Source organism: Peromyscus maniculatus, chromosome 9 (genome assembly GCF_049852395.1).
Source record: "Peromyscus maniculatus bairdii isolate BWxNUB_F1_BW_parent chromosome 9, HU_Pman_BW_mat_3.1, whole genome shotgun sequence".
Classification (NCBI taxonomy): Eukaryota; Metazoa; Chordata; class Mammalia; order Rodentia; family Cricetidae; genus Peromyscus; species Peromyscus maniculatus.
Genome location: NC_134860.1, coordinates 73227931 through 73254472, shown reverse-complemented (window position 1 = coordinate 73254472; position 26542 = coordinate 73227931). Strand labels below are relative to the sequence as shown.

General features: G+C 42.9%; 1 protein-coding gene across 1 annotated transcript in view; it reads right to left on the bottom strand.

Moving 5' to 3' along the window:
- Nucleotides 1-26232, bottom strand: part of Cpb2 (carboxypeptidase B2) — a 42637-nt gene extending 16405 nt beyond the window's left edge. Inside the window, exons 1-6 of the mRNA XM_076545387.1 lie at nucleotides 25900-26232; nucleotides 11585-11660; nucleotides 9882-10006; nucleotides 8803-8911; nucleotides 6602-6703; nucleotides 3182-3286 (exon numbers count right to left, since the gene is read on the bottom strand). Of these exons, the coding sequence (XP_076401502.1) occupies nucleotides 3182-3286; nucleotides 6602-6703; nucleotides 8803-8911; nucleotides 9882-10006; nucleotides 11585-11660; nucleotides 25900-25970 (588 nt within the window). The 5' untranslated portion in view covers nucleotides 25971-26232. The remainder of the gene's footprint in view (nucleotides 1-3181; nucleotides 3287-6601; nucleotides 6704-8802; nucleotides 8912-9881; nucleotides 10007-11584; nucleotides 11661-25899) is intronic.
- Between the last annotated feature and the right edge of the window lie 310 nt (nucleotides 26233-26542).

Sequence of the window (26542 nt, the reverse complement as noted above, 5' to 3'; positions counted from 1 at the left end):
TTCAGAGGACGGCCACAGGAGAGATCCACTGAGCCAGAAATAATACTCGACGTAGTAATGCCGATGTCAAGGAAGTGAGACTCTCGCCTGGTCGATGGACCTCACACACGAGCATTAACTTTAGTCAGAACGGTGGAAAGGGCTGCTGGGGGAGTAAAGAACCACAAAGTAGGTCCCAAGGGTTGATCCGGAGGCCAGTGGATGAAAAGAACCAGAAAAGATGGGAGAGTGCAGCCATATTATGAAATCTGAGGAAGAGACAGAAAGAGACCAGTGGTATCAGGATGCAGACTATGAATGCGGTCCTCCAGGCCTCTTGGCACATGGTGAAGTGCTGGATGGAGCTCCCAGGAGGCACTGTTCCTATGAAGGCATACATCAGATCAGGTGAAGCAGGAAAATGATGAGGATGGAAGGGCCAATTTTGTGGGCAATTAGGGGAGAGTTTTCCAGGGTAAAGTTGCAGGTCGAAGAGCGAGTTGTTGGAGAAAGTACCGGGTGAGGGGTGGTGCTCAGTGTGTATTTACTGGGCTACTGTGATGACCAGACCATGAGCTTGGGCTCGGCTGTGGTGATGTAGGTACGGACACACCAGTCTCAGCTTCTGCTTTTGCAGAAATAGAAGGGATCCAGCTTGGCCCCTGAGAATTAGTGAGAAACAGAGAGAGGGGCATGACCAACCCTGAGCTTCTTAAAGTGAGTTAATACCATTATTGAGGGTGGACTATATGGGTTTTCCAATACTTATTAAGATCTAGGAGGGAATAAAAGACTTAAGAACAAAGGTTTCAATTCACCTTTGACTCAGGTAACTTTTAAAGGTAGAATCTACCCAGGCAAAACATATTTTGAACCTAGGGCCATTGGAATAATTAACCACTGAGTTACAGTCCCAACCCCATTCAAAGTATTTGGATTGACTTTTCCTCCAGCAATGGTTTGAAATATTTTAAGAGTCAGTGACCTGCGTTAGTTGTAGGCAGATGAGGCTTGAATGCTCACTCGCTCAGTGGGAATTACTGACATGATTATTGACTTGAGTAAAAAAGTATGTACTGAGTACCACTAAGCTAAAATACTTGATGGTAAAATCCTCAAGCCAAAGTCTGTTCCCTATCTCTCCAGAGTTTAGGTTCTCATGGATGGCTTACGAATATCTGTAGAATAAATAAAATAGTCTTACAAAGAGTCAGCAAATGGGTAAAGGGTAGCTGGAAGAAAAGGCATTGTGTTGAGAAGGAAGCATATTTGGGGAACTTTGCCAAAATGAACCACTGCCAATATGAACTGGTATTTCATTCTGGCCATTTTCAGCTTCAGAGATAGGTGGAAAATAAATGTTCTCCCTTTCGTTCTCCAGTAGCTGATGGCCCCTTTATTAAAGCTATCCAGCTCAGGTAAGGTGCAAGGCAACCAAATGACTGCACTGATGAGGGATGGGTGAGTTGGAACCAAATCTCATGCAGTCCAGATTGTTTCAATGGTGGGTGAAAACTGTTCAGTAGGCCCAGGGACGCTGCAGTACTGTTGGACAATGGTTTCTTTAGAAGCTCTTCGAAACCCAGGAAGTTCTAAAAGGAGGCTTATTAAGAAGACTCAGGCAGTCGGGCAAAGGTGGTGCACACCTTTAATCACAGCTCTTGGGAAGCAGAAGCCAGCCTAGTCTACAAAGCAAGTTCCAGTACAGCCAGGGCTACACAGAGAAACTCTATCTTGGAAAAAAAAAAAGAAAAGAAAGAAGAAAAAAGAGGAGGAAGGGGAGGAGGAAGAGGAGGAGGAGAAGGAGGAGCAGGAGGAGCAGGAGGAGAAGAAGACTCAAGCTGTAAACAACTCAGGAGTCTCAGGAAAATCCTGAAACTGACCAGACACACAAGGTCCCTCACTTGCCAAGTAGAAAGTAAGGCTCTCCGGGGAGACAGAAATCAGATGAACTACCTGGCTGATGGTCAGACTAGCCAAGTCACCTACAAGGGACACTCTTCAGCCTGTAGAGCTGCCTAAAAGTTATGCAGTGCGCTCTAGGGTTCCCGCTTTCATGAGCTGTCAGTTGTGCTGAGGCAGGCTTTCAGTAATAACAGTTGCCTTTATGTCCTTTCTGCTCCCGGAAGTAACCCTTTACCCACAGTCTTGGAAGTAACCCCACTAAACCCGCTGGTCCTTGAGCAGTGTCCTTACATAGGTCTGTGGTTGCTTCGATTTCTGGGTTCAGTGTACATTTTATTCACATCTCCCCAGGAACAGTCTCCCCTAAGACTCCTAACAAGCTCAGATTTATTGAAGAAGGGAAGGTGTGAAGCAGGTGACAGCGGTTAGGAGTGTTGTATTTGTCAGGACCCAGTGCAGGCAGAAATAACTTTATGTTTGGTGTGTTCTGTTTGGTAAGAGAGATCTAACCAATGATGTCCTAATGTTCCGACTGATCTTTTTTTGTTATAGTCTTTGTGAGTAGTGTTATCAAAAAGGTATGTATTTTGAATTTTCCAGTACATGTCTCTTCCTATTAATCAGAATGGATGGTACATATGCCCATTTCGTAGAATTTGAAGCATAATCTTACTGTTTTTACTCATTGTGGAGGCTGATAGCCCTCCTAACTATCACTTTTATGGCATACCCTTTGTATTATATGTGGCTTTTTCTTAATTCCAATCCCTTCTTCAGGGACAGAATTCTTTATTATGACACAAGGAAAAGCATTATCTGATCTGTAAGTGTGTACTTTATGTTCAGTTCCCAAGGGTGGGATTTGGCAAAAGATGTCCAGACAATACGAACCAAAATGATGAAGAGGAGGAGGAGGAATACCAAACAAATAATTGCTTCAAATATTTTTTCTAGCCGGGCGGTGGTGGCGCACGCCTTTAATCCCAGCACTCTGGAGGCAGAGCCAGGCAGATCTCTGTGAGTTCGAGGCCAGCCTGGGCTACCAAGTGAGTTCCAGGAAAGGCGCAAAGCTACACAGAGAAACCGTGTCTCGAAAAACCAATATATATATATATATTTCTACTTTAGGAAGCTCATTACTTAATAGAATATTGTTACTTAATTATCATTCCGTATGAACATGACAGTTTCCCAAGCTTCACTTGTAAAACTTGAACCAAGAATTCCAGGTTGTGATGTGGGAAAATGCAGCTTAGTCATAACACAACTGAAACACTGGCCCATGGGAAGTACTTACGTAGCCTATGAACCACAAGCAGAAAGCAGGTGAGATCCACTCCCTGGCATGGATTCCACAGTCGATCCATATGGCATTTTTAGCTGTTTGTTTCTCTCCTGAAACCTACACACAACACACACACACACACACACACACACACACACACACACACACACACACACAAATAAACAAACAAACAAACAAATAAAATAAATAAATATACAACACAAACAATATATCCCTATCTTGTCTTTTCCTTTACTCCATCCTTTCAATGGACTTACTGCATAGACACTGTTCTCTGTGTTACTTTGAAAGTTCTCAGAGCAAATTTAAAAGCTGGTGAGATGATGGGGGGATTTCTTAGGTCTGATATATGTGGGAATTGGGAATGAAGTTGAAGCCAGAACTCCTGCCCCTGCCCTACATAGGCATGCAGACAGAAAGAGAAGCGAAGAGCATTATTACAAGTGTGTCTTTACTCCCCGGAGGTAAGTGCTATTTGCTGGTGGGCAGTTGTGTGCAGGAAGGATAGAGACTTTGGGAATATAAAAGCCCTCAAAATTTCTCCATGGAGTATACTTTTTATGCACTGCTATTTCTGTGCGTCACCCCCAAAGGATGAACTATCATCAGTTGATTTGTAGACTGGTTCCATTAGATTGGGGACAGGGGCTTTGATCTGATGTACAGGGTGGAGGGCTAGCACAAGGTGTCAACTCTGTGGAGCAAGAAGAATCAGTTTTTACACAGTGACAACCTTTGACATCTGTAGATGGATTCTCAAGGTCAAGCCAGCCAAAATCCCAGCATGGATGGAGGCAACTGATGGTTGTTGAGGGAGGGAGAATAAGTTTTCTCCAGGGTTGAGGCCCCTGAAAGTCTACCATGCTCCAGTAAATGGTCCTATATACGTGCACATATGGGTGCATAAGTGAGGACAGAGACAGAGAGATAGAGACAGAGATATAACATGAAGCTGGGAGGAGAAATAGAGAGGAATTGAAGGGGAGGGGGTAAGGAGTGGCTTTGACCAAATATATGCACACATGAAATTATCAATGAAAAAGAATTCTCAAGAACATTTCCAAAATCAATCATGATTTATTTGATTTAAAATGTTTCTCCTTATTTTTTGTGGGTGCTGGGAATCGAATCTGGGTCCTTTGAGAGGGTAGCCAGTGCTCTTTACCACTGAGCCAACTCTACAGACCCCATAGATTTGATTCTTTGAAATTAGTTACAAAAATAAATTCAGGATATGGAGAAAAGGGAGAAGGATTATAAATTCAAATCAAGAAGCAAAGCTAGTGGATATCGTCATTTACATCCTCCTGGGAAGGTTTCTGTGCTGGCTGGTCTTATGTCAACTTGACACACAAACTAAAGTTATCTGAAAGAGGGCACCTCCATTGAGAGAATGCCTCTGTAAGATCCAGCTGTGAGACATTTTCTTAATTAGTGATTTATGGGGGAGGTTCCAGCTCATTGTGAGGGGGGCCATCCCTGGGCTGGTGGTCCTGGGATCTATAAGAAAGCAGGTTGAGTAAGCCAGTAAGCAGCACCTCTCCATGACCCCTACACCAACTCCTGCCTCCAGGTTTCTGTCCTGTTTGAGTTCCTGCCCTGACTTCCTTCGATGATAAACAGCAATGTGGAAGTGTAAGTCAAATAAACCCTTTCCTTCCCAACTTGCTTTTTGGTCATGGTGTTTCATCACAGCAATAGAAACACTAAGTTGCCTTTCCTAATAGCAATATCTAAATAAAGGAAAAAGAAAAATGGCCACTAATAGTCAAATCATCTGATCAAACAGATGTGGGTGATTCTATCTAGTCAGTCTCAGGAAAGTCTTTACTTGTCCAGGTTAGTTGCCTTACTTGATCATTCATTCACTCACTCTTTCAGTCATTCATATTTGCATACTTCAGCTTTAGGGGTAAATTGCCTGTTGGCTTGACACTGACAACATTATGGGTCTGCAGAGACTTAAACTGTGTGCACCTCCTCTGTTAAGTAAGAGTAAAACTTGATGCAACCAACCAGGATGGACGACTTTCCCCATGTGTTCATCCAGCTTCCAGACATCCAGTTGCAAGATGCACGCAAAACGAGAAAGTGTCACGGGTGGGCATGCATGACAGTTCCCGTGGAACTAACCTATTAGCTGACTGATTCGCTAAAGGAATCCATATGCCTCATCTCTGCCTTGAGTCTGCCCTGGAAGTTGAACCTGAGACATCCTGATTCAAAGTCTTGTCTTAGAGCACCTGCAAATGCTCACCTACTACAGGTGATCATGTACCAATTCTGCACCACTAAAAGCAAATGTGTTTTTCTATTAATCACATTTCTGCAGAGCATTTCTTTCATTTTTTAAGGGAGAGAGTGTGGGAGAAAACAGAACTACAGAATTGGAAAGGTGTAACCAGTAAATGTTATCATGGTCATGATGCCTATGGCTTTTCTAGAATTCACATTCACTGATCTTCCCTAAGCATAGGTTATTCAAAGAAGACACCTCGGCCAAGGCCATATTGCTCTCTCCTTTCTTTGGATATTGTTAATTACAAGGTTGAAAAGATGCCTTCCTAGAATGGGATAGATGGCAATATTTAATCCTCTTTTCTTCTTGCTTCGGTTACTGTAAATATTCATTAATTTTTATAACTCTTCTCTCTTATTTACATATCCTGAAATTATTTTTGTAACTAATTTTTAAGAATCAAATTCTCTGGCTGGGCGGTGGTGGCGCACGCCTTTAATCCCAGCACTAGGGAGGCAGAGCCAGGTGGATCTCTGTGAGTTCGAGGCCAGCCTGGTCTCTAAAGCGAGTTCCAGGAAAGGTGCAAAGCTACACAGAGAAACCCTGTCTCGAAAAACCAAAAAAAAAAAAAAAAAAAAAGAATCAAATTCTCTTTCAGAAGATTCTGCAATTGAAAGTACATAGCCACATCTGTGGTGACTAAGGCGGTCCCTGCAGCATTGCCCAGCTCTCTGAGTTTACCTGGATGGTGGTTCGACTCCTATTTTGGTTTTTCAAAAGCTAGACTACTGTTTGTCCAAGAACAATTCAAGATACACAATCTCTCCCAGCCGATTTGAGGAGGTAGTAATATAAATAGAACAAGGACTTGAGGAGTAGCCAGACTACTCCCGTCATTTTATGTGTGTGGCCACTGAAACCCACAGAAAGTGGTTTATCCAGCTGTCTAACATAACATGAACACAGGGGAGTCTGATTCTAGAGGTGTTTTTCACTCATAAACTCATTACTCAGGAAAAAATAAAGGTAATTTATTCCTAAGTAGTTGAATATTAAAGTTAAGATACACTTGAAACAAAAATATTTCCAGAGCTCAAAGAAAAGTAGAACTAAGCTATAACAAACATCATTGCATAGTTAGTATCCCCCTCTAAGTGACTCTCCCCACATACCTTTAACACATAAAGTGGGTACTTTTCATATGATGAGCCAATGTAGATTTTTTGGAGCCTGTCAGGATACCGTTCGGTTACAACGTCTATCCAGGAATAGATCTATGAGGACAGAAACTACAGGTTAGTCACAGGACAAGTTCACAGGACATCACTGATCACAGGAAGTAGTCAGCTTCCTCGCAGGCAGGAGATCCCTCTCTGTTCTCGCAGATGGGAGAACTGGAGAACTGAAAACCCTGGGGATGGAGTATTTCCTCCGCTGAAAAGAATCTAAGTTTTAGGGGGCAAGTGAAACGGCTCTAAGAAGCGTAGAACAAAGAGTTAATCTTTAAAACGTGGCCTTGGAAATGATTGGCTTTTATTTAATTTTATGTTGTGTCTATGGGTGCCAATGGAGGCCAGAAGAGGGCAGTGGATCCTCTGAAAGTGGAGTTACAGGCAGTTGTGAGCCGCTCTGTGGGTGCTGGGAATTGAAGCCAGGTCCCATGGAAGAGCAGCCAGTGTCTTAACTACTGAGCCAGCTCTCCAGCCCAGACATTATTGTTTATCTGTTTTCTAGATCTGATGATGGAATGCAGGGCCTTGTACGTAATAGACAAGCACTCTACCATTGAGCTAGGCCTTGGGCTCTTTGTTGTTTTGTCTTTTGAGACAGGATCTCCTATGTAACCTAGGTGTGACCAGTGTTCTCCAAAGAAGGAGAGATCAGGATGGAAGGAGACATGTGGGGATGTACAGAAAAAAGCCACATGTCCTGGATGGGCTTTTGTCAACTTGACATAAGCTAGAGTTAGCTGGGAAGATGAAGCTTAATTGAGAAATGCCTCCATCAACTTGGCTGTAAGCAAGGATGTGGGAGTGTTTTCTTGATTATGAACTGGTAGAGGAGGGTCCAGCCCACTGGGGTTAGTGCCACCCCCAGGCAGATAAGTGGTTCTGGGTGGCATAATAAAGCAGACTAAGCAAGCTATAGGGAGCAAGCCAGAAAGCAGCACTCCTCCATGGCTTCCGTTCCTGCCTCCAGGTTCCTGCCTTGTGCTCCTGCCCTGACTTCCCTGCATGACGGACTGAGACCCAGAACATGTAAACTAAATAAACCCTTTTCTCTCCAAGTTGCTTTTGGTCGTGGCGTTCATCACAGCAGCAGAAAGAAAACTAGAACACCTTTTGAGGACGAGGAAACAACTGACTCCAAACCAAAGAAAGAGGCTTCAGAGGAAAACCAAAGACTGTCAAGATCTTGGGCTTCTTGCCTCCAGAAATATGAAACAGAGAAATGTCTGTATAGTCCATGTCGTTCTGCTATGGAATCCCCCACAAATGAGTGCAGTCATGGAGTATATTTGTTTGCCATTCCAAGTCGTTCGTGGGTATATGGTAAGACAACAGAACTTCCTGGAACAAAATAATTAAAAAGTGTATTTCGAAACCCTCCTGGTTAAGGCGCCCCCCTCTGACCATTAAACTCCTGCCTAGCCTCTCTGCATCAAGTCTGTCAGGCGTTGCTGGCGATAGAGGTTCGAGGGGAGTGACCTAAGTAGAAGAGATAGATGTATGCTCTAAAGAGAAATAATGTAGTGGTGTAAGCATGTAAGACCCGGGTCAATCAGCCAGGCACACAGGCTCTGGAAGCAGACAGGGTCCTGGATTAACCAACTGGAAAGAAGCAGGTGATTTCAGAGATGAAATATAAAATTGATTCTTATTACCTGAGTCAGAGATGTGGTCCCTGCTGTCTTTTTAGGCACCCAGTCAAAGACATCTTGATTTAAAGGTTCCCACCCAGAAGAATTAAATGTATTCCTTTGTAGCATACTAAATAGAAGTGAATATATCACTTTATTTCTGTGAGGTGAATTAATAATCTGGTGATGATTCATTAAGAATAAACTTAATTGTAATTTTTGTTGCAGTTTCAATGTAGCTGTCCTGTTCTTCACTTTCTGCCGTTCTTAGCATTCAATATTTTCTTCAGGATTAGCCCTAGCAGTGTGAGATACTCAGCCTTAGATACACATGCTGTTGTAGAGCCAATTGGTCAGATATGGGGGCCACCTTCCCAGGGGAGAGACCAGCAAAAGGATGAATTCCCACCATTTAATCAACCTAAGTGTGATTGGCTATGATTCTTGGATAATTGCTAAAATGGCAATGCTAGTTAAGTGAAAACTGGATCTTTCAGGAACGTGGTGACTTACTTCATTTAACGAGTGATACTGTTCGTAGTATGAGGAGGAGGCCCGGGGGCTGACGGTGTCATTGGACGTCTGCTGCTGAATTAGAGCCTCCACATCTTCCATCAGGATGCTGATGACGAAGCAGAAGGTGAGTGGTTTGCAAGCACAGGGCTGGCCTTCCCACATGGCCCGTAGCAGGTACAGAATGTGAGCTTGGGGGAGAGTTGCCAGCGGGTCTAATGAGCAGTTTAGCAAGTGACACATCTGTAAATGGAGATGAGATGACCCCACAAACCTCTTTAGCTGAGCCCTGTGGACATGGGGGAGAGGGGGAGAGGTACAGCTTCAGGACTATCCAGATCTTACCCTCCTCTACCAACATCTCTATTTCCTTCCTTCCTTCCTTCCTTCCTTCCTTCCTTCCTTCCTTCCTTCCTTCCTTCCTTCCTTCCTTCCTTCCTTCTTTCTTTCTTTCTTTCTTTCTTTCTTTCTTTCTTTCTTTCTTTCTTTCTTTCTTTCTCGAGACAGGGTTTCTCTGTGTAGTTGGTTCCTGTCCTGGAATTCACTCTGTAGCCCAGGCTGGCCTCAAACTCACAGAGATCCACCTGGCTCTACCTCCCAAGTGCTAGGATTAAAGGCGTGTGCCACCACCACCCGACAGTATCTCTATTCTTGACAGAGATTCTTCAGTGTGTTTTCCAGGAAAACCATGATGGCTGATCTTGGTTGTCAACTTGACACCAGGGCAGAGGAAGCCTCAACCGAAGAACTGCCTCCACCAGACTGGCTTGTGGGCACATCTGTGGGGGCCATTGTTTTTTTGCATTGCTGGTTGAGGTAGGAAGGCCCCGCCCACTATGGGCGGCACCATCCCTAGGCAGATGGTTTAGGGCTGTTTAGCAAAGGTAGCTGAAAAGCCGGAGAGTCAGCCAGTAAGCAGCACTCTCCCATGGTTTCTGTTTCAAACCCCTGCCTTGAGTTCTTGCCTTGACATTTTTAATTCACTCCATCTCCCCACAAAGCAATTATACCATTTTTTGGTCAAGCACATAGTAGGTTTTTGTCATAGCTGTTGAATGGACGTAGCCAAGGTTACCTACCTAAATGGGATTCTGCTCACATTTAAATGGGCTTTAACACTGTCGACGTCCGATGCATTCACAAAAAAATGGACTTCTTTTTTCTTTTCAATGAATTCAGCTGTCACTGGCTGCCAGAGAACGACCTACAGTTTCCAGGAGGAAATCGGTAAATCAAAAGCTGAGTTATTCACATCATTTGCATCTGTAGTTACATAAAAGCCGTGTCTCTAAAAGGGCTGTGACAAGGACACCTCTCAGGCACAGTCTCCACCCCACACACAGTAATACAAACAGTCATCCAGCAGGGAGCTCATTTCATTCACTGGCATTCTGGTTGCCAAACAGGCCCTGGAACACCCCAGATGCTTAATATTTGATGAGAAGATGAATAGACTTATGACTCTACTGTGGAGCTGGATATGTGTTTCAGGTGCTTAAAAGAAAAATGAAATTCTCTCTAGGAAGGAAGTTTGATTACATATTGATTTTGCTTAGTAAAGATCCCGTGTGTTTGATATTAGTATCACGTTAGTGTCTCTTTCTTTCATCTAATGCCTCTGAATATTTACATTTTTCTCCTTTTATGGCACTTCTCCAAAGTGCTTTCAGACTCATTTCCTTCGCTCATTAGAATACCATTTTGATATCAACCGGACAGATGTTATTATTTTCTTTGTAAAGATGAGCCAATTAAGGATCAGAGCTAATTTGCCTAAAATCATATACCCGGCATCAGAATAAGCAATGAGATTCTAAGGTTTAAATGAGAATGCAGTATTGTGACGTATGTTTGAAAATGTCACAGCAAAACTAAGCTTTTTTGTAAGCTCACTGAACAATGAAATTAAAGAATAAATGAGAAGAATAAAGTGAAATAAATTTTGTGATCTTTTTTTCACCCCTTCTCTGGTGGAGATGCTTCATTTTTATCTTGCAAAAGGGTTATGAACATGTCTCACTCAGTTCTGCTCCTGCCAGAGGCGCAGGGGACGCCTTGTGGCCACCCACGTGATAACCTCAGGCCGAGGCCATGCTGCCCAGGGCTGCAGCTCATGCCACCCACACACTGTGGATGTGTTCACGCAGAGCCGTTCTCCCCAGGGGATTCTTGTAACCGAGGGTTTTGATAAAGCAAAGCACTCGCAACTACCTCTGCCTGACTTGGGAACTGCTTTGAGTCTGAGAATCATGACCCTGCTTCCCACAGAGTCATCCCCAAGCTCACCCACTCCCACCCTCCACCCCCACCCCAGTGAAGACACCTCCACCACCTCCAGCTCCCTCCCCCCTCTTTAGCCTTAGCAAGCACCCCCTTATAGCTCCAAACTTGCACCTCTAAACTGATCTGACCTCTCTCTCTAACAAACGCAGGTTCATTCATTCTCTGCTGCCTGCCAGTCTTCCACACCTAGGACTTCCCGGGGAGATGGAATCCACGAATGGGCATTTTAAGAAGTTTCCTGGGGCTTATACGCCTACTCCTTGGCTAAGAACCACTGTTCTACAAGCAAAACACTGTCAAACATCTGGTACTGTAGCAGTTTGTGCTGACCTGCTCACAGCTTTGAGGTGATACCACGGGTAAAGGTTTGGTTCTGGAAACAAAAGGTCATGTGGTGGCTGCAGCTAGATACATACAGATGGACTGGAGGGGGAACACAGTTTACAACGCACACAGAAAAAAAAAAAAGCTAACGTAAATGTAAGTTAGGGGACGTTACCTCATAGGTTGTAGTAAGATTCTGAAGAACTTGAACTTGCCTAGAGGTTCTAGGAAGAGCAGATAACACCTGGCCACTGGGGAGGAAAACAGGGTTTGAGTTAAATAACAACGTGAAAACAGTGCACATTTACTGAAGGAGCTTCTAGGTCATTATAAGACAGAAACAACACGTAAAGAGTATTAGGATGTAGACAGACTCGGTGTAAAAGGTCAACAGCATCTCTTATAGTCTGTAGTGCTAAACAACCACAAAACCACAGCTCTCAGGTCCACAGAGCACTGGCCTCTCTCCTCTCCCTTCTGTGTGTGCAGGTGTACAAGGACTTGTGTGGGACAAAAAGCCAACAAATAAATTTGCTTTTATTTTTGCACGTGGAGAACGCCGAACTCTAGTTTGCTGTCACTGGGAGTGTGAATCAGTAGAGCCATCATTGGAAAGCGGCACAGAGTTTGCTCAAAAGATTAAAGACAGAGCTAGAATATGATCTGACAGTCCTGCCTGGCATAAGGAAATAAAATTAGCATGTCAGAGAGACACGTGGGTTCTCGTTTTTGTTGCAATACTCCTCACTGCTGTGGCATCCATCTGAGTGTCAGTCCGTGGATAAGTCGATAAAGAAAATGTGATAAGTACATAGACACACACAATGGAATAATAGCCAGTCATGAAAAAGAATGAGACCCGTAGGGCTGGAGAGATGGCTCCGTCGTTAAGAGCATTTGTTGCTCTGCTGAGGAACCGGGTTCGATTCTCAGCACACACACACGTGGCAGCCCACAACCACCTGTTACTCTGGTTCCAGGGGATCTGACATCTTCTTCGGACCTCTTCAGACACCCAGCATGAACACAGCTCACATGCTTACAGGGCAGGCAAAACATTCATACACATAAGATAAAACAAATAAGTCTTGTAAAAAGGAGATCCAAGGGCTGGAGAGATGGCTTAGTGGTTAAGAGCACCTGTTGCTCTTGCAAAGGACTCAGGTTCAGTTCCCAGAACCCACAAATCTCACAACCATCCATAACTCCAGTTCTGGAAGGTAAAATGCCCACTTCTGACCTCCTTAAGCACCAGGTATGCACATGGTACATGGTACAGGCAAAACATTCACACACTTAAATAAAAAATCTAAAGGCAAACAATTTTTAAAAGAATGAGATTCTGGGGCTGGAGAGATGGTTCAGTGGTTAAGAGCACTTGCTGCTATCCCAGAGGACCCCGGTTCAATTCCCAGCACCCATATGTAACTCACAACTGTCTGTAACTCCAGTTCCAGGAGATCTGACACCCTCACACCAATGCACATAAAAAAAATTAAATAAATTATTTTAAAAAAATGAGATTCTGTTGTGTTTGATAACAGAGATTATGTTAAGTGAAAATCCAGGTGCAGAAAGACACATGATATCCACATGTGTGATGATACACGCTGTAATCTAGATCCTGGGCTACGGAGCAAGTTCCATCCACCCCCACACACAGGAATAGAAAGACACAGGGAGGCTTTCCTGACATCCTTGGAGGTCCCTGTGGGCTTTTCCTCCTCTCTCACATTCCCACATCCCATTTTTTCACCTTTGCTTTTCATCTCTTGTCTTTCTTTATGGCAGTGCTTCTTACACACAGCTGTGGATTGTTGTCTGTGTGGATTCTTGAGGAACTGTTTGGATTTATTTGATTTTTATTTTAGAAAAAGTAAAGAGTGTAACTCAGTGGTAGGGTGCCTGCCTTGTACATACCACCAATTTAAATTTTTAAAAGGCCATATTACATGTCCTCCTCTGAATGTTATTCTCACTTACAGTTGTATTTTCAAGGTGATTGTCATAGTGCACGTGTTACAAGAATTTCCTCACAAGTGGACTCGCTGATTCATGAGATACACCTCACTTTCATCTTCCAGGGGGATGTCAAAGTAGTCCTTCACTTTTTTCATTCACCTGTGTTTGCAGTGGGAAAGGGTTCCTTTGGTCTCGTCTTCCCAACACCTGACCCCTGCCATTTCACTTCTCCAATCAACCTAGCACAGAGATCTTACATTTTAATTTTCTGACCTATTTCACTTTAAATTTCTGGCCTATCAGCTACATATTTTTTTTAATGTTCCAATTATTTAGTATTCCAATTTTATACTTATGTTGTTATTTTTATGCAAGTTATTTGCTTATTTTTTCTACTCATTCCTTTGTATCTTTATAATAAATTGACTAGTATCATTTGTTTCTTTTCTGGGTAGTAATCCTTAACAGGTTCTCACACGCAAATGTCCCCAGTTTTCAATTAGTGCCCCCACTTAATTTTCTTTTGTTCTTTCTAGTGTTGGGGTTGAACCCAGGGGCTTACATATGTTAGGCATGTGCTCTGCTGCTGAGCCACATCCCTGACTTCTCTAGAAGATGTATTTTTATCCGTCATTTTCTTATAGCTTTGTGTGCATAAGAGCTCTTTCCAAACCTTGGGACACAATAATAGTCACATCTATCTCTTTGGTCTTTCTTTTTAATTTTTATTTTATGTGTATGGGTGTTTTGCCTACGTTTGTGTGCAGTGACCATGGAGGCCAGAAGAGAGTGTCAGATCCTGAGAACTGGAGTCACAGATAGTTGTGAGCTGCCACTTGGGTTCTGGGAATCAAATCCAGGTTCTCTAGAAGAGCAACCAGTTCTCTTAAGCCATCCCTCCAGTCTCCCACTCCATTGTCTTTCCTATTTCATCTTTCAAGCCATTGGAAGTTATTGGTAGGAAGTATAGCATAGCAAAGGAATACTCTGTCTCGGTCTCTCTGTCTCTCTGTCTCTCTGTCTCTCTGTCTCTCTCTCTTTCTGTCTCTCTCTCCCCCCCCCTCTCTCTTTCTCTCTCTCCTTCCCTTTCCCTCTTAACCTTGTTAGGGGCCAGCTGACTCCATTTTTATCTTCCTTTTCCTAGTTAAGCATAATGTTAGCATCTGATTTATTTCTATATTTTTCCCTATGGTGTTTTTCTCTAATCATGTCCCAAGCTAATGGTCAGTTTGGTTTTGTTTTTTGTTTTTGTTTTTTTGACTTGTTCTTCTTCTAGAATCTTGTGATTTACATGTCATAAATACATATATACATACATTGTTTCATGGCATGTTCCAAGAATTGGTTGACCATAAAATGTTTCAAAAACTGACTAATTAACTAAATTATTAACTGCAAAATTTTCCACTTTTGTAATCACTTGCTATGTTCCTCAGGCTTGAGCTTGACTATGAAAAGGCTCCCCTACTTTTTAGTCAGGGCTGCTTCAATCTCCTACTCTTGAGGAGACTGCAAGTGTGGCCTGGGCATAAAACAAATTTTTACGTTGCAACATTTCGGGGTTTGCACCTGGTTTTCGACACCATAACAAACATCATTTCATCATTTAAGCATCTCCAAAACCTTCGATAGACATCTATGTCAATATTGATACGGGTTAAGTTTCCATACCAGCTGACCCAGAAAACGTGCCTCAAACCATGTCTTCTTCCTAGGCTGCAGAAAAGTTGCATCCCCAGGACTTTGCATGGCTATGCTGAGGCCTGGGGTTTCAGCCAGTGGGGATGTATGGGATGTGCATGGGCTCTTCTCCTGAGGCTAGAGCAAAGAATATCAAAACAGCCAGTTGTACAATGGAAACAGTTCACACCTCCCCTCCCCCCCAGGATGGAAGGTACAAGGGAGAGCCTGTGTTTTTATTGATAGGTGACACAAAAAAATGTCATGGTGTGAAGGCCTGTGTCCTTCTCAAATCTGTATGTTGAAATCCTAATCCCTAAAGTATTGGCATTAAGAAGTGAAGAGGTCAAAAGGCAGAGCCTTCTTGAATAGGGTTAGTGTCCCTATAACAGAAGCCCGAGAGTGACCCCAACCATCCCCTCCCGCCCTGTGCACATGGTGGAAAGACATGGTTTTTGGAAAACTCTGCTTGTCCTTTGCCTTGGGCTTCCTGTTTCTAGCACAGTGAGATGTTTCTGTTGTATAAGCCTGTAGATGAACGCATTTTGTGGTTGTCATAACAGACAAATGGACTACTAATTGAGGCTTTATTGCTATTTCAGGACTTATTATTAGCTGTTGTAGCATAATCTGGGGCGCTCCTCACCAATATAGTGTGGCTCTTTCCAGGCTGTTGTGCTTTACTGGGGTTTCGTTCTCTGTCTGTCTCTCCAGTGCGAGGCTAAAAGCACAGACCACCATGCCTGGCTTTTTCACACTGGTCCTGGGGATCAAATGCAGGTTACTCCAATCTTCCAACTAATCCTCAGCATCTTACAAAATGAGCTCCTCGGCCTCCTCACTCCTCTGCCTCTAGAAAAGCCTCTTGGGGAGATCTGCTTTTTGGCATAAAATTTAAAAATCAACACTCAAGAGTTTATTGAATATATAGGTTCATAATTTGAGGAAGATGGATGTGCTCACAATTCCGAGTCTTCTTATCAAGACCCACAGATTTCCCAGTTTGGCCTTCTTTCATGTCTTTTGAAAAAGTTTTATCTATTAATCTATTGCATATTTTAAAATCATGCTTGTTCTACTAACAGCATTACTTTTCTTTTCTAAACGGTAATTGAATATTCCATATCATAGTCCCTTGTTGTGGAGATTTACAAATGAAGTTGATTTGGGGGATATCGGTTTTCTTACTGCTCTCGTTGTGTGGTGTTTAGACTGTCAACCAGACACAATCTGGAATCATCTGGGAAGAGCATCTCAAGTGGAATTGTGTAGTCAAGCTGGCATGTAGAGGGATTGTTTTGATTACATTATTTGTCATTGGAAGACCCAGTCTACCGTGGGCAGCAACATTCCCTGACTTGAGTCCTGGACTGTACAGAGAGAGAGGAGCGAGCTGCTGGGTGCCACATGTCTTCATTCTCTCTGCTTTTCACAAGGGTGTGCCCGGCTGTTCCACGTTCCTGTTGCCTTGACTTCCACACAATGATGGACTGTCACCTGGAATTGTGATCAACAATAAACTCTTTCTCCCCTAAACTGCTTTTGTCATTGTGTTTTGTAGACAGTGACTAGAAAGGGAAGTAAGATATCTTGGTAATTTGATCATTTTAATGTAGTTATTTAAAGATCTTTCTCTTTTCAAACAGTCATTACAAAGGTACACACACGTCTATGCTTCTTTCATGTGAATGCTCCTAGAGCCTTTGGTGGATCAGGAAGGGTCTCTTACGTTATCCTCTTGGCTGGCACTCTATAAAACACTGAGTAGAAGGGGAGATGAATGGTGATTTATAATTTTTAAGTTTTCACCATTAGAATCCTTATTGTAGGAGCCTTTTCTCTTTGCTGAGTGTTCATCATGGATGGCTGTGGGCTTGACGTGTTTTCATGGGTGGAGCACATGAGTTTTCTGTCTTACTTTCGTAACTTGGTGAGTGAATTGGTTTCAGTCCTGACGTGATGGGATCTGTTTCCTCACCTTTGCTTTGTGTCAAAGAAGCCTTGCACTCATTCTGCAGTGCTACGCTTGCTAGGACTTCGGAACTCCCAGGGATGCTTGCAGAGTCCGGGGAACACATTAGTGTGGCTCAGTGTCAAGTGACTTTATGTTTGTAAACCATTTACTCAGAGAGAGAGGATTTCTTAGCAGATTCATGCCTGCAGCTCACATCCAATTTTGCTCCAGGAGATAATTATATAAATAAAGAACGGAAGCGGGGGTTGGGGAATTGTAGGTATGTGTGGAATATGTTATCTATAATAGGGTTATCAGGTTCATAGTATACCTCTGGGTAACATTGCAAGAACTGTGGTATTTAAATTAAAATCAAGCTATGTCAGGGGCATTTTCCAGAGGAGGGGTGTTCCTTTTTATTTTTGGACAAACATTTTCATTGGAATATAAAAATACATACTTTTTAAATCAGAAAATATTTCCCTCCTTGTTTTATTTAAAATTAATCTTTAGAGCTGGGTGTGGTGGTAACATGCCAGCAACCTAGTATCCAGGGGGTTGAGACGGTAGGATTGCAAGTTCTCAGCAAGCCTGGGTTGCATGAGTTCAAGGCCAGTCTGAGGTAACAGTAAGACACGGTCTCAAAATAGCCACAACAATAACAACACAATTTTGAAAAAACTTAGGCTTTGCTTCCAGTTGAGATGGAGAAATAAGCATCAGATATACCCTCTGTGTGGAACAACTAAAAACAACCTGGGCAAAGCAGATGAAGCAAGGGTACGGCAGACAGCGGCGGACATCAGCAACGCGACCAAAGGCAATGCAGTAACCTGAGCTGGAGCCCCGAACACGAGGAGGATGCTGATGGAAAAAAAAGCACCATTGTTTCTTACAACCCTGGAGTTTGGTGAACAATGGCCAACCAGTGCTGGCTTCTCAGTTTTGACAAATGTGGGGAGATGATGTAAGACGATGGCGTTAGGAGGGACTGTGGGTTGGGGGATGAGCAAGAACTGCACTGTGTTTCCTTTGCAAATTTCCTGTCAGTACTTATTTTTAGGATTTATTTTTTGGGTCTCTGAATCTATCTGTCTGTCTGTCTGTCTGTCTGTCTGTCTGTCTGTCTCTCTCTCTCTCTCTCTCTTTCTGTGTGTGTGTGTGTGTGTGTGTGTGTGTGTGTGTGTGCATGCGTGCACATGTGCATGCATGCATGCATGCATATGTATGTGTATAAATATGTACCCACAGAGGTCAGAAGAGGGTCCCGGATCCCCTTTAGCTGGAGTTGGAGGTGGCTGTGAGCAGCCCCTGCTGTGCGTTCTGGAGCCCAACTCCAGTCCTCTGCAAGAGTAACAGGTGTTCTTAAGCTCTGAACCATTCTCCAGCTCCCTAAAAAATGTGTTGAATAAAAGATTTTTATGCAAGAACTGTGTCAGTACAGAAGAGGTGGCAATAGCTTTGGGGAGGGGTGGGGTTATCAGCAAAGGCTCCATAGAAGTTGTGCCGGGTATTTTTATGTCACCTTGACACGAGCTATAGTCACCTGAGAGGAGAAATGCCTCCCTAAGATGGGGCTGTAGGCAAGCATATAGGGCATTTTCTTAATTAGTGATTGATGGGGGAGGGCTCAGCCGGTGGGGGGTCACCCTAGGCTTGTGGTCCTGGGTTCTATAAGAAAGCAGGCTGAGCCAGCCAGGGGAAGCCAGCCAGTGAGCAGCACCCCTCCATGGCCTCTGTATCAGGTTTCTTCCCCAGTTTGAGTTCCTGCCTTGGCTTCCCTCCCTGGACTGTGACTTGGGATATATAAGCCAAATAACCCCTTTCCTCTACAGGTTACTTTTGGTCATGGTATCATCACAGCAATAACAACCCTAACTAAGACAGATGGCATGATAGGCTAAGATAGACTGTCTGAGGCTGACCACAGGAGGTCATAGGGCTCTGCTGGGAAAATGGCAGCCTGCTCATTCTTCCAAGTTTAATACATGGGTGTCCAGGGGAAGAGAAGAATAGCAACTATACAGAAACAAGTTTAGGACCTTGTGTTAATCTTCTCCTGAATCTCTACCTCTTAGACCAGGGGTTTAATTTGAGGCCGCAGAACTTGAGTGCAGAGCTCCTAAAACTTTGGCAACAGTAAAAGGTTTCGGAATGCATGAAGACCAGAAATTAACTTAAACCCAAACACCAGATGAATGCAGCGCGTTGGTGGCAGCACTCTCCTGTGTGGGGTGACGTGACTTCAGGGTTGGCCTGAAACGCTTCAACTCAGACCCCAGATTCTGATTTCATGAACTGCGGTGCAGGTGTGGTTTTTCTGCCCTTTAAAAGCCCGGCAGTTTAATGACTGAAAACAAAGGGTTTTAATACATCTTTTATTCCTTCCCCTCAGCAGCCACACAGCAGTGTTACCTACGGATGGTATTGTGTTAGAACATCTGCTTTTAAAACCTGCTGTTTGAGTCACTGACTTGAGTTTCACAGAAAGCTGTTACGTGACTTTTGGCTTGGGGTTAGGACAGAATTCCCGACGATTTCTAAAATGGTTCTAACATACTTCTCCCATTTTTGTAGAAAGTATTTATGTGAAGCAGCATTCTCAACATTGACTACATAAAATTAAAGTACTGATTAACATAAAGTCAAAAATGTTCTGTATCAAATGTTCTGGCAGCATTTACTCATTTGTGTAAAAGTAAACAAACACCCCCATCTCATTAGTTTGCAAACTTTTTCGTATTTATAAAATAATAAAATTCTATATATATTGAAGAATTGTTTTAAAACAAATTTCTTGATGTCTTATTTTTTGGTAGATGCTGGCTTTGTATACCTTTTTATAGACCTATATACTTAGGGTCACATGAAAATTTCTCAGGTAAAAGGCATCAAGGGTGGAAAAAAAAATCTCAGGAAGTCCTTCCATAGAGAAGATTTTTGAAAGTATGTTGATAAAGTTGGACTTCGTCTCGCAGTAACTAGCAGTAAGGAGAGAGACAGGATTGACAATAGGGTAGAGAAGGCTTTTGTTTGGAGAACTGATAAAATGATTCTGAATTCTGGACATCACTAAGAAGAGGAAAAAATTGGTTCGTAAAAGAATAGCCTGGGAAATTTGATGTCAATCCCTGGTAGAGGTTTAGCATAATCCATTCAACCACTGCTTGAGGGTGTATGTTTAGGTGATGTATTGAATCATTATTCAAAGTGTCAATGACTGGAAACATGTTTGCAGAGATCCTGGGGCGTTTTCCAGTTATAAAGAATTAGTTTGATTTATAACAGTTAACTTGGGGGATGATTTTCTGATATATTATAAGTGAATGAAACAACATGACGCAGACTGAAATATGGTCCTATTTTTGAAAAAAATAATTTAGAAAAGGAAAAGAAAACTAGTGTATGTGAAAAGCAGGAGAAAGTTCTGAACTGACAAAGAACATGTTGTAAACTCCAGCTTTCAAGCTGTCTGGGAAGAAGAGAGGGCAGACAGGTTTGCTCTGCATCACAGGCATCAAATCTAGGGCCTTGTACATACTACAAGTGTTTGCTTGTTGTTGTTTTTTTTTGTTTGTTTGTTTTTTTAAGATAGGTCTCATTATGTAACTCCGGCTATTCTGGATCTCACTCTGTAGACCAGGCTGGCCTCAAACTCACAAAGATCTGCCTGCCTCTGCCTCCCGAGAGCTGGGATTAAAGTGCACAGTTAATTACAATTGTTTTAAAAAGAAAGGTCTAGCTGCAGGTGGTGGCTCAAGCCTTTTATCTCAACACTTGAGAGGCAGAGGGAGGCAGATCTCTGTGAGTTCCTGGCCAGCCAGGGCTATAGAGAGAGACCCTGTCTCAAAAACAAAACAACAACAACAACAACAAAGAAAGAGGGAAGGGAAGAAGAGAGGGAGAGAGGGAGAGAGGGAGAGAGAGAAAGAGAGAGAGAGAGAGAGAGAGAGAGAGAGAGAGAGAGAGAGAGAGAGAGAGAGAGAGAAAGGTCTAAAAGTTTAAAAAACAATTAGGCTGTTCAACGGATGTAGAATTATACAGAGAGACATAAATGAATAAGAAATTCATGAAAGAATGGCCACTGATACACTAAAGAGATTTTTATCCTAGTGGCATAATTTTAGTGTTCTTCTCTCTAACTTCTTTCTTTACAAAAAAAAAAAAGTAAAAAAAGAAATTATTTTATTGAATCAGAAAAAAACAAACAAACAAAAACCAAAACATTAAAGCCTTCCTTGACTAAAGAAGGCACCGTGAACCCCAGCACTGTGGGGCCTCTCTCTTTGTCCCTTGTTACTATAATAAACAGAGTGCCACCCTGGCACAGTATATTTATCTTAACGTGTCTCGTTCTATGAATAGTTGCCTCCTACTCAGTTTTAATTCTGCTATTTTTAGTTTAGTTAGTGCGGGCCACTGTTTTCTCCAAGGACTTAAACCCATCCTAGCAGTGTGTCAGGACCCTCTCCACGGACCTAACTAGAATGTCAAATCCATGAGCGTGGATTTCCTCCAGGGAACTGTTCTTTCCTTCACTGTCATGCCCAGCATTTGCACTGCCAGGCTATGCTATGACTTTAACCCTTCTGACTGTCCTGGAAGTCTGACAAGGAAGAGCAGTAGATTCAGAGGGCCAGTGTAGGACCTTCTGCCACAGGGTGGATTTTCCTGATAGCAACAGAGCTGACGAGACCCCTCAATTGTTGGTTCCGGATGGCTCGGCTCACATATCGGTTACAAGCTGGGCACAGTTGCCCTACTGAGCAGCAAAGCTGGAGCAGTAGCCAGAAAGACATGACCTTCAGGGAGCTCTGGGGTGAAGAGAACACAACATTCCCAGGGCCAGGACGGGTGACTAGCCAATAAAACTATTTCTCAATCTTTACAATCAAAGTAAGTCACAGACAAGCAATGGGAGGGACTGAAGACGAGCAACCACAACCGAAAGTCATAATCCATGGTCTAGTTTCCAGACTGGAGTCTCTACTTACACCTAGACTTTCTTGCCAGAAGGAGGGTTCAGATACTCCCCAAAGAGCTCCGGCACTATCAGAAATGTCTAAAGCAGCAGTTCTCAACCTGTGGGTTGCAACCCCCTGGGGTCGCATATCAGATATTTACATTACGATTCATAGCAGAAGCAAAATTACAGTTGTGAGGTAATAATGAAATAATTTTATGATTGGGGTCACCACAACATGAGAAACTGTATTAAAGGGTCTCAGCATTAGGAAGGTTGGGAACCACTGGTCTAAAGGGATCTTGACTCCTTTAAACAAGAGTTCTGTGGCAGTTAACTCCAGCTACTCTGAGCACTGCACAACGGAGGTCCTAAAACACTCTGAGAGTCTGCAGCTATGGGCTGCGGGGTCTACGCTGATATTCCACTCTGGGCATGTGCCCTAGACTAGCTCCAAATCCAAGTGGGTGCACTAGATCTACAGATCTAGTGAGGATTTCCTCAGTCCCCATTGTGTAATCACAATGACCATACTGGGAGTTGGCATAGCCCCCACATGGTTCCCTGCTCCTAAGGTAAAAGCGATCACAGTGTGTGAACCGGGGGAGGGACCTGAAACGTCCTTCTCACCAGCCCTGATGGGAAAATTTTAAAATGCACCAGTGTGGCAGCGGACAGGGAGGAGTGGTGGTGGCCGATCTTAGCAGCACATCTGTGGTGACAACACCACAGTTCAACACCCCCATGCCCACCCCAAACTCTCTTCCCTCATTCCTCCACAGATCTTGATGACATCCTTTTCCAGGAAACTGCCTACATGTCAGTCTCCATCTCAGAGTCTACTTCCTGGGGAATTGGGCCGGAGACAGATACAATTCTACTCTGTGAGATAAATCACAAAAAAAGTGCCACAGAATCTTACAAGAGAGCTGGCTACCAGAACGCAAATTGGTTGAGCCATGCAAGCCAACCAACAAAAAGTCTGACTTAGGCGTTGTCTTGTTTGGTTTTGGTTCTGCGGTTTCAGTGGCTGAGGTTGCGCCAGCTTCAAATAGCGGTTGAGGTGGAGCCAGTCACAGGCTGCTTCCTGGTTAGACTAGCTGAAATAGCACCCAGGCAGTCCATAAAGCGCGCTCTCCCGCTCTGCATGCCCGTGTTCTGTATCTAACAGGAAGGTCTCCTCTGAACAGGTTTCCAGAGCTGCGGAATTTGCAAGGTGCTCTCTTCACTTCAATTAACAGATTCACTGAATAAACCTTAAGTTTTTCTTTTAACAAGAAAGACTGAAAATTTTCAACAGTGCCTTCACTGGAGATGGTATTCTAACTTCTGCATGGAGACACTTTGCATTTTAATATAACCCAAGGTCTGTCAATTACTTCAGAATGGGCTGAAAAACCATGAGATTTATTTTCTGACCTTCTGTGCATCAGTGAAGAAAAATAATCCTACTGTGCAGAATGCCCAGGGGCAATGAAAGATGAAAAACAAAGGTGTATTTTGTTGAATCTCTATAGTCATAATTACAGCATTTGCACAAGAAATATTTGAGGGAAAAAACTTACACTAAAAATGGAATGAAAAATATAAGCACAGAGGGTGAATGATAGATGATAGATACCTAGGTACATAGGTAGATAGGTAGATAGACACATTGATAGCAAATGGAGATAGTTAAATAGAGAGATGATAGATAAATGGATGGGTGGATAGATAGCTGATAAAGACAAATGATAGAGATTAGAGATACATAGATAGATACATTGATAGAAGATAGAGATAGATGGTAGAGAGATGATAGCTGGGTAGATGGATAGATAAATAGATGGAGAGACAGTCCCAGGAGGTGATGCTTTGCAGTGTTTGGGGGCCACTGGTGTCCTGTACCTCGAGAGGAAAATAATGTATCACTGGAACTGATAACTGAAAGAGAATAACTGATACGGGTACCCAGCCAGAACATGACGTCAACAAAAGTCATACGTGCTGTGGTCTATGATGCCGCCCATGCCTTCCTCTCTAAACCTTTCTCTTTCTTTCCATCCATGTTCCTCTTTCTCCTTTCTCCAATGGCCTTGCTTCACTTAGATAATCATCGCACAATACAGTTAATGACTTTGTTTACAAGAGTCTTGCTAGGATTTTATTTTTACCATTTCTAGTATCTGGCCTCTTCAAATCAACTGAATATGCAAATGTGGACTTCAGCTGTCTTCCTCTTTGGCGTATGGTATTTATGACTTGAAAAAAAGCTGTTTTGTTGTCACGGTTCCAGGGCATTTCACTGATGAGAGTTATCAAAAGGCACTTACAAATCAGCCATGAGGCGACTGCTCGAACACAAGCCGTTATTAGGAAAATGGTCACGACAGGAAAACAGTAACAAAGAACGACTTCAGGGAAATGCCAGCTGGTTACTGCTTTCCAGAAAGTTCTAAACTCTAAACCCCAGAAATAAGGACTTATCAAAGGCTGTCGCTCTGAGTGAAATTGGATTTCTCTTTCAGATGTAGTAATAGGTTATTCCCGAAAAAAGCAAAGCTCAGAAAGATTGCGGGGAGGCGGCGGCGGCGGGGGTAGGGGGGGGTCATATTATTTTTAGTGCAAGGGTGAGCGTCCAGAGCTCAGACATGCTTCTGTCTCCCATGTGGCTGCTCCTTTTTCTCTCTCTCACATGTGGGTCCTCCAGGTATGTACAAGTGCTAAACATTTTCCATGTAGTCTTGGTTAACTGCTTGGTATATGAGTCAAACACACTCCTAAATAACTATGGATTTCCTCCCTCTCCCCTCATAATCAATGAACAACTTGGAGATGGTGTTTTCAGATTTGCTACTTCAACCCACCTTTCTTTTAACAAAAGACAACCACTAGGTTATGGAACATTAGAACCAACAAAGATCTTAAAATCATACTTATTTGACTATACATAAAATATAGGCATATGAGCCACCAACTGTTCTAGCAATTCTGATCCTTGTATCAATCCATTAACAACCACTCTTTCACAATGGAATTTTCTGCTTGGTACTTGACAATCACACTGAACGAAACAGAATCAACCAGCTACTACAAACACAGCTTCAGACATACAATATTACCGGAATGATTGATTGTTCTATGGGTTTGATGACCCAGAAAAGGGTTTTATGGGTAGAATTTTCCCTACCTATACTATGTTCAACTTTTCTCACTGTGATTCAGTAAGGGGAGACAAGGGCCTACCTCAAAGACAATTAGAAAAGGGCTATAGAAGCAAAACAAAGAAAAAGTAAGACAATTCCAAAATTACATATAAATTTTAAAGCTTACAGTTGACTTGTTAGTTATAACAGGACATGTATGCTGCCATTGTTACTCCATGTATTATGTATGCTCTAGCATGCAGTCATTTGTGTCCTAAGCAGTTTACAGTCAAATATCCTCAGGAAATCACTCTACTAAGCAAATGAAGAAATAGCTAAGATCCTCTACATGTCCATTGTAACTCAACTTCTTTTTATAGTCTATGCCCAATAACTGCACAATCCTGATCTATTTCATATTTCTACTCTCTCTTCCCTCCTCTGCTCTATGTACAAGATGAAAATAAATAATACATGTGTTTAGTTGATGCATCTATGTGTTAAGACAGGAAGAATATAATAAATCATGTGATATGTGAAGGTACCACTAATTCATCAAGATCCCCCCCCCCATTTATTTATTTAATCTTTACAGTCACTAAATAGACTTATCATACTGGTAAAAATGAGAGCAGAAAATGAAAACAAATCCAGTGATAACCTATCATCCCAAAATCACGATAAGTCTCCAAAAGAACTGGCCTGCACACAGTAACCCTTTTCTCGCCAGCCCAGGAACCTGCTTCTGCTCTGTGAGAGGTAAAGAAGCGAGAAGGAGCTAGCCCCACCTAGGACCCTGGCGTTACCTCTGAAAGGCGAGGCCATGCTGCTCACAGAGGAGAATGGCTACCAGGACAACGAGGCCATAAAGCTTCATCCCAGCAGCGACTTGGTGAGCAGCAAAATTCCCTCAGGGAGAAAGTCCCAGATAACCGATTGCACAAGAGTCTTCTTTACACACTGGTTAAAGTATAACACTGGGTTCCCTCTGGTTTCTGTAGCTCAGTTGACTTAGCTTTCATTTCCAGTCTAAAAGAAACATACACACACACTTAGGTTGTTTAATAACTAAATCCTCAAAAAAAAGATATAATGAACACCATTGTGTCTAATTTAGACAATATCAACCCTGACACTGTGACATCATATACAAAGTTCACGCAATTGAGTTACAAAACAAACTCAAAAAGTTTCATAATGTTCTACGTAAATTTGTGATTTTGTATTGGGCCTCATTCATAGCTATCCTTGGCCTCTTAGAGCTGCGTGTAGCCTGTGGATAGCAGGGTAACACACCTAGGAGAATGATTGATTCCCCCAGAGAAGAAGGCCTGGAAAGTTCTGTGGCAGGGTGTGGTCTGAAGATTCACAACTGTGAAGGTTGGGATCATTGCCTATGTCAAGGGGAGACCTCCAGTGACGCACAGAGCTATCTTCCCTGAACTTGTC